This window comes from Panthera onca, chromosome E3, assembly GCF_046562875.1.
Source record: "Panthera onca isolate mPanOnc1 chromosome E3, mPanOnc1 haplotype 2, whole genome shotgun sequence".
NCBI lineage: Eukaryota > Metazoa > Chordata > Mammalia > Carnivora > Felidae > Panthera > Panthera onca.
In genome coordinates, this window is record NC_138354.1 from 37,348,314 (window position 1) to 37,360,498 (window position 12,185).

General features: G+C 46.1%; 1 protein-coding gene across 19 annotated transcripts in view; it reads right to left on the minus strand.

Annotated features, from left to right (window-relative positions):
• Nucleotides 1–12,185, minus strand: part of RBFOX1 (RNA binding fox-1 homolog 1) — a 2,063,692-nt gene that overhangs the window by 1,877,947 nt on the left and 173,560 nt on the right. For 18 of the 19 annotated variants that reach the window (XM_060648405.3, XM_060648402.3, XM_060648403.3 and 15 more), the window contains exon 2: nt 5,643–5,681. The exons of the other annotated variant lie outside the window; for it this stretch is intronic. In XM_060648405.3, the coding sequence (XP_060504388.1) occupies nt 5,643–5,681 (39 nt within the window). The remainder of the gene's footprint in view (nt 1–5,642; nt 5,682–12,185) is intronic. 19 annotated transcript variants of the gene reach the window in all.

Here is a 12,185-nt window from a genome sequence, read left to right on the forward strand (position 1 = left end):
GCTTAGCACAATGCCCATTATATATTAACCCCTCCACAAACGCTACCCATTACTATGATGACATCAAAATTATAACTTAGGGACATTAAGCTGGCTCTGAAGGTCTCGATTACAGGGCCAAAGGCTGTGAAGACAGAAGAATTCACAGAGAAAGGCCAAATGCAGGTGAACTCAACTTTCTCATCTTGCATGGAGTTAAAGATAGCATTTCATTCTTGACCTTGACTACCAGACACAAGGGTTACAGCATCCTTCTCAATGAAGTGAAGGGCAACCACATGTAGAATTAGTAACAGGATTCATACCTTTCAAATCAGCGGGTAAGATAAAAGCAAATCAAACAGAATCTGCAGAACCAAGAAGACAGAAAATACATTAAGCAGAAAGAAAAGTTCTTTTTAATGAATTTTTTTAATGAGAGTTGATCAAACATGTATATTATGACAAATACACTGAATTCCTCTATGAAAAAGCTAGGACGCTGGGTAAATAAACAAGATCCATCCGTAATCTACTTCCAATAGATACTTGCAACATAAGTAAATTAAAAAACAGTAACAATGAACGGATGTGTCTAGGCTTATGAGAACCAGAGAAAGATAGAAAGCAGCATTGATTTCAGAAAAACCCAAGGCAGAAAGCATTAACCAAGCTCCACATGGCCATTTTATATCCAAAAAACCTTCAATCCATAACCAATGCTAGCCAACAGCCTTTGTGAGCCAAATGACAAGGGCTCAAAATAGATAAAGTACAGACTTTGAACAATACCAAGAGAAGCTGACAGGAATATAGTAGCTCTGGGAAACCCTAACCAACCCATCCAAATAAAGTAACCAAGGCTTCTGCACTGTAAATTAATAAGGTTTGTAAGACAGAGAGCACACCATTACAAGTGTCCAAACGGTATCTCAGAAAAATTCAGCCAGACTTGCCCATTTATCCATCCATCAGTCAACCCACTCACCCACCCACCTATCCATTCATTCGCTCATCCATCCATCCATCTGTGCAATGTGCATTAAGAATCAACTCTTTATCAGGCACCGGGGATCTAATGGAATAAAAAGATAAAGTGCTTCTTATTAGGATTATTACAGGCTTCCTCCATACACAAAGGAAAAAGGAGTAAGTAGACCGAGTAATTAAAACAGAGGCATGATGATCAACAATGGGATATGGTAAAATGCAACAGGAGTAACAAGGTGTCAGCTAAGGTCTCAGGCTTGCATTCAATTAGACATGGGAAGAAAAATGAGCAGGACCTGATTCTTGAGGAGCTTGTATTTTAGTAAGAGGGAGTCAAGAAAATAAACATGAGAACAAGATTATTATTTCAGATCATGCTGTGTGCCATGAAGAAGGTAAGATAGACAGAAAAGGGCATGTTTGGGGCAGGAGGTGTTGCTACTTTGGCTACTCACCAGAGGCTCCTTAAAGAAGGTGGCATGAGATCTGAGAGCCTCCAGGAGCAGGAGACTATAGAGGCCAGGTCAGAAATGTGCCTGGGATCCAGCTCCTTGCCAGAGTGTTTGGGTATTATTCTTAAAACCATGGGAAGCCTCTGGATCTGCCTGAGTAGTCTGAGAAGTGACTCCCTGTGGGTATGCAGCAGCCCTAAGGATGCCAAGGGTTCCTTAGGTAGTCAAACACCCTTCTAAAGCCAGAACTACCTATACAGGCAGACTTGCAGCTTCCACAGAGGCTCAGATGGTAAATCCTACTCTAATTACACTGGTAATTATGAAGTGACACTTACTGAGCAGCAAAGAGCATTCCTTCTGTTAGGAAATGATCCCTGGGAAGCCAGTCCCAGCCTCTCTAACAGGGAAGGTGCTGTGAATTTACAAACAGCTGATGGAAGGATGTGAGATCCAGTCTAGACAGGCACCATCAGGAGAAATAAGGAGCCCAGGCATTGGGAAGAGACTCGACTGAACATCCACACTGCCACTCCCTATTCTAGAGGCAGCATCAGAAACAGCAAATACTTCACAGTCACTAAGACCTTGATTTTAATCCTTGTCCTGGCCTCAGTGAGTTGGGTGACCTGGGAAGGTTATTTACTTCTCTGGACAAGAGGTTTTCCACACACAAATGGGTTTAACAACAGCCTTCCTCGTCAGGGTACACCTGCACACAGTAGGTGTCTGAGAAGTGCCAGGCCTTTCTCTTCAGGCTCTCCCACACCCCTTGGTTGGGAGCTCAGGAGGGAGAAGGAAGGAACGGAGAATAAAAGTAAGGCAACAGCCAAACACACAGTTATTATGCTCCCTGGTGATGGTGGAAGGGAGTTAAAGAACCGGTGATAATAAGATTCTTGCCCCGTGTTCCCTGTGACGGCGAATAACACAGACATGAGAACAGAGCATCCATCAGAACTCAGAGACAGACGAAGACAGGTGATCAAAGGAATAAATCCTCTGCAATCTGAAAAACAGCCTGCCTGCTTTCATCCATCTGGGAGGTAGCGAAAGGACTCAAACTCTGACCAAATGCATACTTTTCTACCCAAACCACCATAGGTGTGGCAGGTTTCTAGAACAGATCCCCTTGGGGCTAATCAATCTTCTCTAGGTCTGGCCATGTCTGCCAGTGCCTCAACCCCACCCCCCACCCCCCACCCCCACTCTGAGCTAAGCTTTAGAAATACACCACTGCCAGGGAGATTTATCCATTTTAAAAGGTCAGAGAATTACTGCCATTGAAGATTGTGCACGGAGCAGGTGTAAATATGCCCCAGCTCCCCCCCATGCTTTATCACCCTCAGGAGAGGGGGACCTGGGGAAGCAGTTGAGGCTCCAGGAAGTTACTTTCCAGGAAGAACGTTTAACTGCTTGGTATCTGGGGAGCCAAGGACTCCGTGTGGGTGGGACCTACCTGTCTATGTCACCTTTCTCACCAGAGAAGCATCTGCCTCCAGCTTCCTCGGCTGCCAGAGAAGCTAGGGATCTGGACCTTCCCTTCCTGTTTTGTGGAGCATCCCTCTGCAAGAGAAGAAGGATGAACAACTCCACACAACAGATCCAGACCTCACCCCCATCACTCAAGTATTGACAAGGCAAGGATGCACTGTCAGTTAAAAAAAAAAAAAAGAAAGAAAAAAAAAAACACCACCACGTCGACCATCAAAACCAGATAATCTGTTTTTCCACACACTGGTTAGTAAACCACTAGCAATAAAGAAGAACAAATCACTGCTGCCACAACACAAATTCCCATTTTCTCAGGACCAACAAGAACTTCAGAGCACCCCAAGATGCTCTGGGGGCTACGTGGGTTCAGCAGACACAACGGTAATGAGGTATTTAGAAAACAACAAATCACTGCACACTAGTATGGAAAATGTTGATGCCTAGAGGAGTCTGGAGGAACCAGCAGGCAAAGCAGGAAGAAACCACAGTGTGGAAATGCACAGACCGAGGTTCAAATCCCAGCTCTGCCAGTTACAAGCTGTGGGACTGTGGTCAAGTTACCTCATCTCTCTGGGCTTCTGCCCACCATGGTAGCAAAAGGGCTGATGAGACCTAGCCTGCCTAGGTGCCATGGAGGGTGAGGCTGACCCAAATGTTATCAAAGAACTCACAGCTGATGCCCAATGAATCGGTATTAGTTTGTCAAGTTGACTTTGTCAGCACTAAGTTTCATATACATCTATACAAAGAGAGAAAGAGACAGAGAGAATTAAATAACTCAGTCAACCAACCTATCAACAAACTGACTCTATCAAATGACTCAGCAACTGCATAGACCGTCCAAAGTTTAGAGGTCAAGATGCCCAATGGAAAAAGAGGGTAAATCAGAGACGAGCAAACTCACTGGACAGGTTGCCCAGGAATGATACATTTCGTCCCTTGAGGTGAGAGGAACCTGCCTGCCCTTCCCTGTCCTTTCCACCCTTTTTCCCCAGTACTGTGCACAGACTAGAACGTGCTAACCAGGGACAACACCCCCAAGGGCAGGACAGCATGGTGGTTGAAAACATGGCCCCTAGAGCAGCCTGCCGGGCTTCAAAGGAGTTTGGCAGTTCTTCGAAAGTTAAACACAAAATTATTCTATGACCCTGCAATTCTACTCCTAGGTATCCACCCAAAACAATTAAAAACAGGACTTCGAATATTTGTACATGCATGGTCACAGCAGCACTGTGCACAATAAGCCAAAATACTCACGAACAGACGAGTGGATCGACAAATGGAGCATATCCCTATGATGGATTGTTACTCAGCCATCAGAGGAACAAGAAAGAACTGATACATGATGCAACAGGGATGGATGTTGTAAATGTTATGCTCAGTGAAAGAAACCAATCGCTAAAGGCCACATACTGTATGATTCCATTCATATGAAATGTCCAGAACATGCAAATCCGTAGAGACAGAAAGTGGTCGTCGGGGCTTGGGAGGGAAACAGGGCCTGACTGCTAACATGGTTCCCTTTTGGGTGATGAAAATGCTTAGGGGCAGCAGTTGACCACACTAGGAATGTCCCAAATGCCACTAAATTGTTCACATAAAAATGGCTATTTTGTGTGTATTTTTCCTCAGTAAATTACTTTTAATTATTCAAATTCTTCTACCCATAACTGGCAGCTACCAGCAAGAGTCTGTGGAGGATCTCCAATGGGCAGTGACACCTGCAGGCCGAGAAGGAACAAGGGAGCACGGAGCATGCTCTCATCACCACTCCAATGACAGAGACCATAGATTCAGCCTCCTTGAGCACTGACATCACCTCCAGGCCACTCAAGGGCCAGCCATGCTTCTCCCCAGTTTCCATCACACAAGAAATTTACATGTGTAATAAAAAGCCACTATCTTGATACTAATCTTAGAAAGGAAAAAAAAAAAATCTTACATTTGTATTAATTTTTCTTCCCGGGTTTTAATTGAAGAGAGGATACAGTGTCATGAGGGAAATAAAACCTTACTTCATCTATCCAAGGGCCATGTGGCTTCATTAGAAGTTACATTAGCTCCTCATTAAGCAACAATAATGTGGAGTCAGAATCAATGAAAAAAAACGCATTGCTCCAAGGTATAGATCCGTTTGGTTCAATTATATTCTTACATGGCCAAGCTCCAGTGGCTCCGACACTAGTAAAAATGTGTGATGCCAGAAGATGTGGCTTCCCTCCTCCGCCCTGAAAGCTGAACAACGCAACAGAGGCAGGGGCATGGCTTCCATCCTCACTACCACTCCCATCGTCTCTAATATGAGACCCTCTAACCACTTACCCACCCGCACCCTGGCAAAACTGGCTTCATTTCTAGAGCTTGTTCATCCACTGTGCCAAGCAGGCTCAATGTCACCAGCCTACCCTGATCCACTGGCAGAGACTGCTCTGCATGAGGGTTGAATTCTGCTGTGGTTGATTATAGATGTCTGCTTCAGGCACAGGACTGGAGTGCTGTGCCTGATGGCACATATGTGCCTGTTATGCTTAGGAGTCCCTCCAACTGAGAAGGGAGCTTGAGGAAACTCTTGGTTACTCACCCTGGCAATTCCCGCTCCTCTCCTTAGCCACACCCCTACATGGCCGGGCTGGGTTTTTCAGTTACAGAGTTCATGAAACTTTTCACCTCCTTCTTTTTCACCCGACTTAAACAAAAAACTTAAGTCAGGTCCAAAAGAGTACTTACCTGACCCTCGACCAGGCTGTATGGCAGGGACAGTAGATCCTGCATTAAAAAAAAAAAAAAAAAAAAAAATACAAAGACAAGAAATGCTGAGTTTCACATTGCAACAATTGCTTTTCCTATGTTTTTCTCTTAGACAAAGTAATTACATCCCTTGTAAAGAAATATTCGATTTATTCAATCCAAAAATACCCATGGAGCACCTAACACATGCCTGGTGCTTTGTAGTCTCTGTTTCTAACAATAAACAACATGGCAAATTCCTGCCATGGGGTGGGAGGAAGAAGAGGGAAAACACAGCAAATGTGGAAGGTAATACATAATAGATGGAAATAATACCAGACAGTGATAAGTCGAATGATGATACAATGGGTTATAGGGTGCAGAGGGGGGAGTGCTACTGTAGACTGGGGGTAGGGGTGGGGGGTGTTCAGAGTGAATGACAGGAAGGAACAGACATATCTGGACTAGGTATTTTAAATGCAGGGACAGCAGGTACCAAGGCCCAGGGCAGGCACAAAGCAGCAAGGCTAAAATGGCTCGGAGTGGTCAGACATCAGACAGGCAGGCAGGGACCAGATCACATATGGCCTTTAAGGCTGATGTACAAATTTGGATGTTTTTCTAAGTAAGTTAGGAAGCCACAGGAAGATCTTACGTATCTTTTCACAGCACCAAAAGCTCTATCCTACTCAGCTCAATAGCCCCAGGTAGCCCCATTGGAGCAGACTGATCTGCTCACATGCTTACCTCCTCCTCAGAGGGCTGACCCAGCTGCCAGCATAGGAAGGGCCCTGGCTGGGTCGAAGGGGCAAAGGTGAGTTGCAGAGATACTTTCCGAAATGCCAATCTCAGGGCCAGCCTGCACGGAAGCCCCAGACATCACCCTCCAGTCCAGAATGGTTTCCCAACCAAAGTTGAGAGAAGGCAATACAAGCTTCCCTTTTTCCTGAGGCTTAGATGGAGCCCTTCACCATGTGCCTGTGGACTCTGCCAACACCTCGGAATGAAGACAGCAAGACAAGAAAATCCATCGCCCAGCCTGTTCCCAGCTGAGGATGACCCCCTGGGCAGTGGCTGGTCCCAAGCAGGGTTCGGGGCCCAACAAGCTTAACCAACCAGCACCCAAATGACAATTAGATTAGATACTGCTCTGCTTTGCTGCCCAAAAACTCAGGCCCAGCTGACCTGATCACCTGGAGAAGCAAACACCCAACCCTTCCCTCCCACCAGTACCCCTTGCTGCATTTAAGGTTCGTCATGCTACATTCGCAGGGTGGTCATGTAGATTAAATAAGACACCACTTGACCGGTTCATTGACAGGCCTTTACACTCAGTAAAGGCCTGAGTGTTAAGAGTTGTTGTTAGCAAGTTTATTAACATTGATGGTCAAGCCCAGGCCCAAGACATTGACAATGAACACGGACTAGGACCAGTCAGCACAGTCCATTTACGTAAAGAGAAATGCTCAGGGGTAGGATTCTGAGCTAGAGCCACAATTTGGAAGGAGGTCATCTGTAGAGTGGATGCTGGATAATTACCTGAAGGATGAGCTGCTTCTCTGCCTATCTCCAAAGGTGATGCACCCAGGAATGCCTGGGGCTTTTCCCTCCTGTTTGCAAGGTGTAAAACCAGAGGGCTTGGTACTGTCTGCCACTTAAGCTACGCTGCCCACTCAGGTGGGTCCCTGGCCTTATGTTTACAAGGGAGGTACACCTGGAGAGGACGTGTAAGGTAAAGCCTGGGGTCTGTATATGTGGGTTAGACAAATACAGACCTTTCCCCTGGGGTCTTAGTACCAAGCGCTGGGCCTCCCTAGCCTTTCCTCCACCCATTATCCCTCCCCTTCCTTACCTACAAACTCTCCTTCAAACCAGGACCCAGAAACGTATCTAAAGCTTGCCCGCCCTTCCTTTCCTGGTTCCCTTATGCCCTTTACAAACAATCAAGCTCTGTTCTCTTTGCTTCCCTCCATGCATCCTCCGGGACTGGGCTCAACATGGGAGACACAGTGGGAAGCACAAAAGGACAGGCCCCCAGTGGCACTTATCTGTGGGAAGAACAGACAGAAATCAGGGGATCACGAAGTACAAGTGAGGCCACAGCTCTCAAGAGGAGTGTGTGGGTCTCCTTGCCACGGTCTCATTTGCTCCTCAGTTCCTGTGGCTCCTGCCCATCTGGTCTGCCATGGTACAACCAACCAGAGCTCCTTCTGCCTTCTCAACTTGGCAGGAGCCCCCAGCAGTGACTCTCCACTCCCTTCTTAAACCACTGTCTTGCCCCCTTTTCTGACTTCCTTTCCTCAAGTGCTTCTTCTCTGGGTTCCATTTTCTATGCCTGTTCCAAGAACACCAGCATCTTCTGCACACATCTTACTTGCCCTCCCTTGGGGCCACTTACTGAACCCCTTGAGACCTCATTTCCCACCTCCTCTAGGACCCCTGAGTGTCTGCATCTAGTCCTGACCTCCCCTTGCCCCCAAGCTGACTGTCCTCCATTTCCCAGAACCACTGACATTGTAATTCCATGGGGCCCAAGCCAAGCTCTCCTCTAGCCACCAGCTGCACCTCCTCCAGCTCGGGGCCTGGGGGCCTGCCCTCGCTCACCCCCACACTCCTCGGGCTGGTCCACTGCAGCTGTGTCTCTCACACTGCACTCTTCTTGTCCCTGATCTGGTTACTACATAATAAGAGACTCTTCAAAGACACATCTCTGTGCTGCTGAGAACAATTTGGCTCAAAGGAAGGGGACCAGCAGGAAAATTTGGTCAAAACAAATATTCCGTGGCAGTTTTTCAGGGTGTTGGTCATCGTGCTGTGCCATGAAGTGGTTTCATACACTTCTCATACATCTTTAACCACTTGGATCCATTTTCATCTTGTATTAAGAGTTTCATTTTATTTCGTTTGAGAAATCAAAGCCCACTATTGCCAAGCTCAACTGTAACTAATGGCAGATACAGCATTCATCTAGATGAGCTTCATGTAACAGTCCCTTGAAAAGCAATGTATGTGCTTTATGTCAATGTGCTGCCCTGTGAAAATCCATTTTGCTGTATGTGTGATCCTGGAAAGGTAAGGTGTCAACTGAATTTATATAAATCAAAATCATTATTTTCCCCACCACTCTTTTCTGAATTATAAACGAAAAAGTCCCTATCACTCTCCAGTCACCCCTAAGAACCACGGATGCAATTTTGACGAATTTTCTTTCAGCCTTTTCTTAAGCATGTACAAACATACTTGCCTATATATGCATATATACAGCCACACAAATATACTTTACAAAGTGGATGAGAACTGTAGACATTGAGGCACCTGTATACTTGCTTGTGCTTTTTATAATCTTAATGATAGAGGGTATCTTTTCCAGATTGTTCATGTATAGTTGGGTTTCTCAATTCCAGCACCGTAGAAAATTTGGACTGGATAACTCTTTGTTGCAGGGAGGGACCCTGGGTTCCTTGAGGGACCTTTGAGATGTGTAGAGAACGCATGACGTGGGGCCATCTCTTTTAACAACTGCGCACAATTCCATACTATGGGTGCACCATAACTTAACTGTCCTCCCTACTCAACGACATTCAAAATCTTTTTTTTTAATTTTTACTTGTTTTTAAGAGAGAGACAGAGGCAGAGAACAAGCAGGGGAGGGTCAGACAGAGAGGGAGACAAGGAATCCGAAGCAGGCTCCAGGCTCTGAGCTGTCAGCACAGAGCCTGACACGGGGCTCGAACCCACAAACCACAAGATCATGACCTCAGCCAAAGTTGGACGTTTAACCTGACTGACCAACCCAGGCACGCCTCAAAATTTATTTTAAATTCATTTCAGGGAACTGATGGTTAAAAAAAAAAAATCACTATGTATCATGAGTCATTTTAGCCTATCCTTTTCCTAAAATTTCCATTACTGTCTATCTGGTTTGTTTAAAACAGACAGGTCCTCTATGCAGATTAGGCAGCTCTTTGTTCATGTGATGCATCATGGGTACAACTCCACCTGTGTCAGGGAGAGAAGGGTGATCTTCAGTGCCATGATGGCATCGGCAGGTGGCACTCTCATGCACTGTGGGCAGGGGCAGCGATTGCTACTACCTGTCTGGCAGGCAATCAGGCAAAACAGATCAAGAGCCATCACCCTGTCTAACAATCTATTTCTTGTTCAGTAAAATTAAGTGGATAGCTCCAGTCTGTCCCTTCCCTTCTCTTTAGGCTGGATGAACTCACTGAAGCTAGATGGCTCTCAAAGATAAATGCCTGGTCCTTCTCAGAAAGACAATTAATGAGCTCAGAGACTGCTTAAACCAAGATGAAATGTGAGATTAACAGACACAGGGACATCTATCCACCCTGCCAACAGGCTATCTCTTCCTCGCTGGGCTGTTTCATTAGATTCCGCCAAGGAAACCCACCAAATGCACCATGGCTATCGGGGCTATTTTTGAGATAATTGCAAGGCTTGGGCTTGGATCCACTTAAAGGCAGAAATATGGGACAGAGAAGGATTAAGGCAAACCTTACCCCTTTCTCCTCTGTCGAAAAGGTCCCAACAGGCTTTAAAGGGAAGAGAAAACCGCATGAAACTTTCATCAGAGCCTGGTTGGTTTGCTGCAGGAGCTGTGGGGCCTGAAGTTCCAATTCTGAACAGTTCCCAGTACAATAATTAGGCACCTTTCCTCCCTGCAGGTCTGCTCATCTCCTCACCTACTCCCTCCCACCTCTACTCTCTATGTCTGGAGTAAGAGCTGCCTTTAGGGGAGAGGGGGGCAGGGGAGAGAGGAAGAGAACAAAAAAGGGAGAAGAGAGGCAGACAACAGTTAAGGACTATGTCCCAACTGCACTCTGGAATTACCAGACCACTGCACTCTTCGGATGCTCAGACGTTACTCCCCTATACACCATTCTTAAAAACTGAACCCAACCTCTGTTCGCATACATAATCTTGAAGGCAGGTAGACCACGACAGGGCTAAGTCCCATCTAGGCCAGCTGTCCCTTTTCCCTTCCAGCCTACAATCTCCTAGAAGGCACACCAAGAATGAGAAACTTCAGGGGCCCCTCAGAAAGGACCTAGCTTGCCTATAGCTTCTCCATTCCTCTGCCCAGTAAAGAGGAGAAACAGTCTTTCTACAAACACTCCTTTCCTTGTCATACGTTTTGTGACCAGAATTTCAAACCTGTCATCTGAATGTGTCCCCTCACCACCCCCCCCCCCACCTGATGACAAGCACAGTAACATTGTGAGATCAAGCAGTGATATTCATAAGAACTGGAAAGAGAAATCCAAGCGGGTGACGCACTTTGCTCCTGCAATGGGATTAGAACTTGGATTAATCTTTGCGCCTGTTCCTTTGTGCCCTTCCTTATATAAGACTTTTCATCAGTCAGAGGCATCCTCCTTGCCTGAGGGAAGATTAGGATTACTTTAGCAGGAGTCAAAGGAGAAAGACGGTGCTCAGTCTTTTTGAATTCCAAAGAAATCTGCCAAACCAGTGCCTATACAACATTCGCACCATTGGAGGGAGATCATGACACCAAGAATGATTGCGCCCCACCACTATTTGGAAGGAGCCTTCCACTACCACAGCTGCCCAAAGACCGTGGATGGTCCAGGACTCCCATTCATGCCCAGAACCTTGCAGAGCTCCAAAACCTTCTCCATGTGCCCCGCCCCCGCCTTTTCAGTGGTGTCCTTTCTTTTTCAAAGGAGATATAGAAGCCTTTTTAAAGTGACCAAAGGGGTTATAATGGTATAGACGGGACAGCAGTGAACTCCACCCCATTAAACCTGCATTGAAACATTTAATCCTCACATCCTGTCTATGTATGTATTTATTATTCTGGATTCACATATCACAAAAACAGAGGAGTTCTCAGGCCTCCATACTCAATGAGCTGGGATTCAAACCTGCTCTGCGATGCTGATTCCAAGGCCTCTCTTGTCCACTGATTACATCATATAAATGAAAGATCAGATCTGACACTGTGCTGAGGGACACACACTTGCCCTCAGGTGGCTTCCAGAAAAGGGATATCCTAACAGAAGTAACGAGTACAGCACTCCAGATGAGGAAATGAAGCGTATCAGCTGGGTCTTCAAGCAAACAGATGCCAAGGCGGAGTCAGTCAGGTACATAGATTTACTAGGGACTAACACTTGAGTAAGCAGTGGGAGAGTATTCCCCCAAAAAAGCATGTGCAATTCCCAACTTCTCATAACTTGTCAACATGACCTTCTTAGGGAAAAAGATCTCTGTAGATATAATCAAGCTAATATGATGTTATATTGGATTTGGGGGGACTCTAAAAGCAAAGACCATGTCCTCTCAAGAGAAAGTAAAGGTAGATTTGAGACACAAGAGGCACAGACACAGGGGAAAGCCACATGAAGGCAGAGGTTGGAGAGATGTGGCCACAAGCCAAAGAACACCAGGGGCCACCAGAAGCTGGGGCAAACAAGGATGGATCCTCTTCTAGAGCCTTGGGAGGGAGCACAGCCTTATTAACACCTTGATTTTGAACTTCTGCCTCCAGGACTTGAAGAG